We start from the raw sequence: 2,830 nt of genomic DNA on the forward strand, positions 1-2,830 counted from the left end.
CGACGCGCTGGCCGCTGCAAATCTACCACGACGGCACACTCCATACGTTTTACATCAACTCCAAGTACGAGAAGACTCAGTGGATCAACCGCATCGACGGCAATCGAAGGAAATTGCTCGTCCCGTGACCACAACTCTCTGTTTACGTTCCCGTGCTTGTGTGTGTGATTCTCGTCTCGCTCGAGTGTTGTTTTAACTCTACTTTTAACCCTATTCACCCATTGCCATGTCTTCCGTCTTGGGACTACTCTACGCATGACCGATGCTTGGATGTTTGTCATTGCAAGTCGCCACGGCTCGACAGTGGAAGCGTGCATTTCAGTGGAGCCATTGACATCCATCCTGTTCGCACCGATATCTGTACTAGTACTGCATCGGTGTGTGAACCCTTTCCCTCATCTTGGACGATGAACAAGTCATGTCACCGCCCGTTCTGGATGCTACGGCTTTGGCGCCTCGGACTTGGCTAATTCACGGACGAGAGCGCTTACGTGGAAGGACAATACGGTGGTGCACACGGCTTGAACCGGTCCACGTTGGTAGTTTGAGATTGATGAAGCAACAGATCTTTTGAGATCCTCTGGCGTCGATGCTACTGAAAGCCTTTCCAGCCATGTCGCTTGGCAACCTCGAGTCGATGGTCCCAGTCTTTACAGCAGTACCGATCGACGCACGGGTTGCCTTCCAGGCACGAACACGACTCGGTGTTCTCCTTGAGAAGTCCATTCGGTGGCGGCGCCTCGGCCCGCTTGGTCGCTGCCGCTTTGGCATATGCGTCCTGGCGCTCTTCGTAGGCCGCGCGCTCGGCCGCGTCTTCTTCAACGTGGACCCAGACGACGTCGCCATCGAGCAGATCGTGGTAGACGCCGGGCGGGTCTTCGCGCAGCATCGGTCGCTCGTTCTCGCCGTTCTCTTCATAGCCAAAGTCCGATGGGCCGTAGCGACTGAGGCGCAGCGCGGCCTTGGGAAACACGGAAAGGAGGAAGTACTGCGCGTCAATCTCGGCGGTGGTCGTGCTGCCGTTAGCAATCGGAAATGCCTTCTTGTAGTGGTTGTAGCGCACGACGATGCTGCCGTTGCGTCGCGGGTCCAGCACAGGTAACGCTGGCTCGGGTACTAGAACGACGGCAGCAACGGGCGGGACGGTCGCCGGTGGACGTGGAGATGTGGACGTTGAGGCAGCGCTGGACGACGCTGGCTTTTTTTTCGATGCACCGGTGGTTGCTTCGTCGCCTTGGTCGGCGTGAGGGCAGGTAGCGTCGGCTCCGGAGGCACCGATGGGCCTCTGTAGCTACCCGGCGGGAGGTTGACGCCTTTCGGACAAATGCACCCGCGCTTGCCTAGCGTCACGGCGTGGAAGAGCGAGGGTGGCACTTGGGACGAACCTTGGCATCGTTTGAGGCTGCACGCCATATCAGTTTCAGGGAAACCGCGGTCAAGTGGCATCGTGGTGTTGATTTTAACACTTGAAGAGGTACCCACGCGACAGACATCAACTACGCACCGCTGTGCGTGCATCCGCATCCTACGATCGCGCCAAGTGCTACCGCGCTAACATGCCGTGCTACCGAATCCATCTACAGTATTGTCAATGAGGCGTCATACCGGGCGGCAGGTTTGATTTAATCAAACCTGCCGCCCGGTACCGTGTACCTGTCCAAGAAGGGGCGCGGGAAGCGCCGTACCAACCGGGAGAGCCAGGACGTGTGCTTCAATTGCGGCAAGCAGGGACGCCAGACACCGCTCTGTGCCTGGAAGCTCAACCCGGGCAAGTACTTGTACGTCGCCAGCTATCTCTCGACTTGCGCCAATGCCATGCCTAGGAACGAAGGCCGCAGACACGACGACAACGCGTCGCAAGTGCACCCGCCGCAAGAGCAAGTGGATAGTGGACAAGACGCGCCGCAAGTGCACCAGCCGCAAGTGCAAGCGGCTACTTAGGCAGACGTGCCAGGCATGATACCGCCGTACGTATTGCTCTCAAGAGAGCCACTTGCGATGCACTATCTCTCACATGCTCTCTGTAGAATGGTCAACGATGGCGGATTTCTTTCCGATTTTCTCATGCGCTCGTGGGAAGAGCGAGAGGCCGCGTTGCCGTCTTTGTACGGTCTGCGCACCAAAGATCCTCTCGAGCGCAGCGAGGGACCAACGCGAAAGTATACGTTGCCCAATGCGTTGCCTCCGCGGGGATGGCATCGTCGTCCTTTTTGATGCGTAATCAAAAAAAAATTCTCTGCGTTCACTGTGTCGGTCGCCTTGACGTTGTGGAGTGGCGTCTCGATCCCGTCACCGCCGCCGATCCAACGCAAGGTTCTCGAAACGAGCCTCTAGGGATGGTCCCGTTCTCGACGCCAACGATTTAGCTAAGTTGGTATCTCCAACTTATTAGTTGATCGGGACGAGTGACGGCGATAGGTCGTTGCATTCATGTTATGCTGTGTCTTGCTCTTGGGCTTTCATACGTGGTCTCACCAACACCCAGAGAGCCTTCGCGGTCGCAGTCACCGCGTCGTACTCGAGAGCCCAGCGTCAAGCAGCCGACGGCCGACGACAAAGCGCCCAGCGAACGCAGCTGTTTGAGATGGTGGCTATCCAATCACTGTTTCGGAGCGCGAAAAATCTGATGTTGCCAAGTGAAAATTGAGAAAATACACGATGGCGTTTCCGCTGTTAAGATTGAGTTTGAGGGAGGATCTATCATCAGACCAGAAAGCAATCGAACAGACGATGAGCAGCGGCAGCAGCCAGCGCCGGGCCGTGGCCACGCCGACGGCCTTGGAACTGGACCATGTCCTCATTGCCCTCATCCAGTGCATGGCGACGCTCG

At 57.1% G+C, this 2,830-nt stretch overlaps 1 protein-coding gene across 1 annotated transcript; it reads right to left on the bottom strand.

Annotated features, from left to right (window-relative positions):
- Positions 1-592: 592 nt before the first annotated feature.
- On the bottom strand, positions 593-1,413 carry SPRG_04545 (hypothetical protein; the record flags this gene model as incomplete). Its single annotated transcript, XM_012343464.1, has 2 exons — positions 593-1,116; positions 1,296-1,413. 2 exons carry the CDS (start codon positions 1,411-1,413, stop codon positions 593-595), a joined length of 642 nt encoding a protein of 213 aa, XP_012198854.1.
- Positions 1,414-2,830: the final 1,417 nt, after the last annotated feature.

The sequence above is a fragment of the Saprolegnia parasitica genome (assembly GCF_000151545.1).
Source record: "Saprolegnia parasitica CBS 223.65 unplaced genomic scaffold supercont2.13, whole genome shotgun sequence".
NCBI classification, from domain to species: domain Eukaryota; phylum Oomycota; class Saprolegniomycetes; order Saprolegniales; family Saprolegniaceae; genus Saprolegnia; species Saprolegnia parasitica.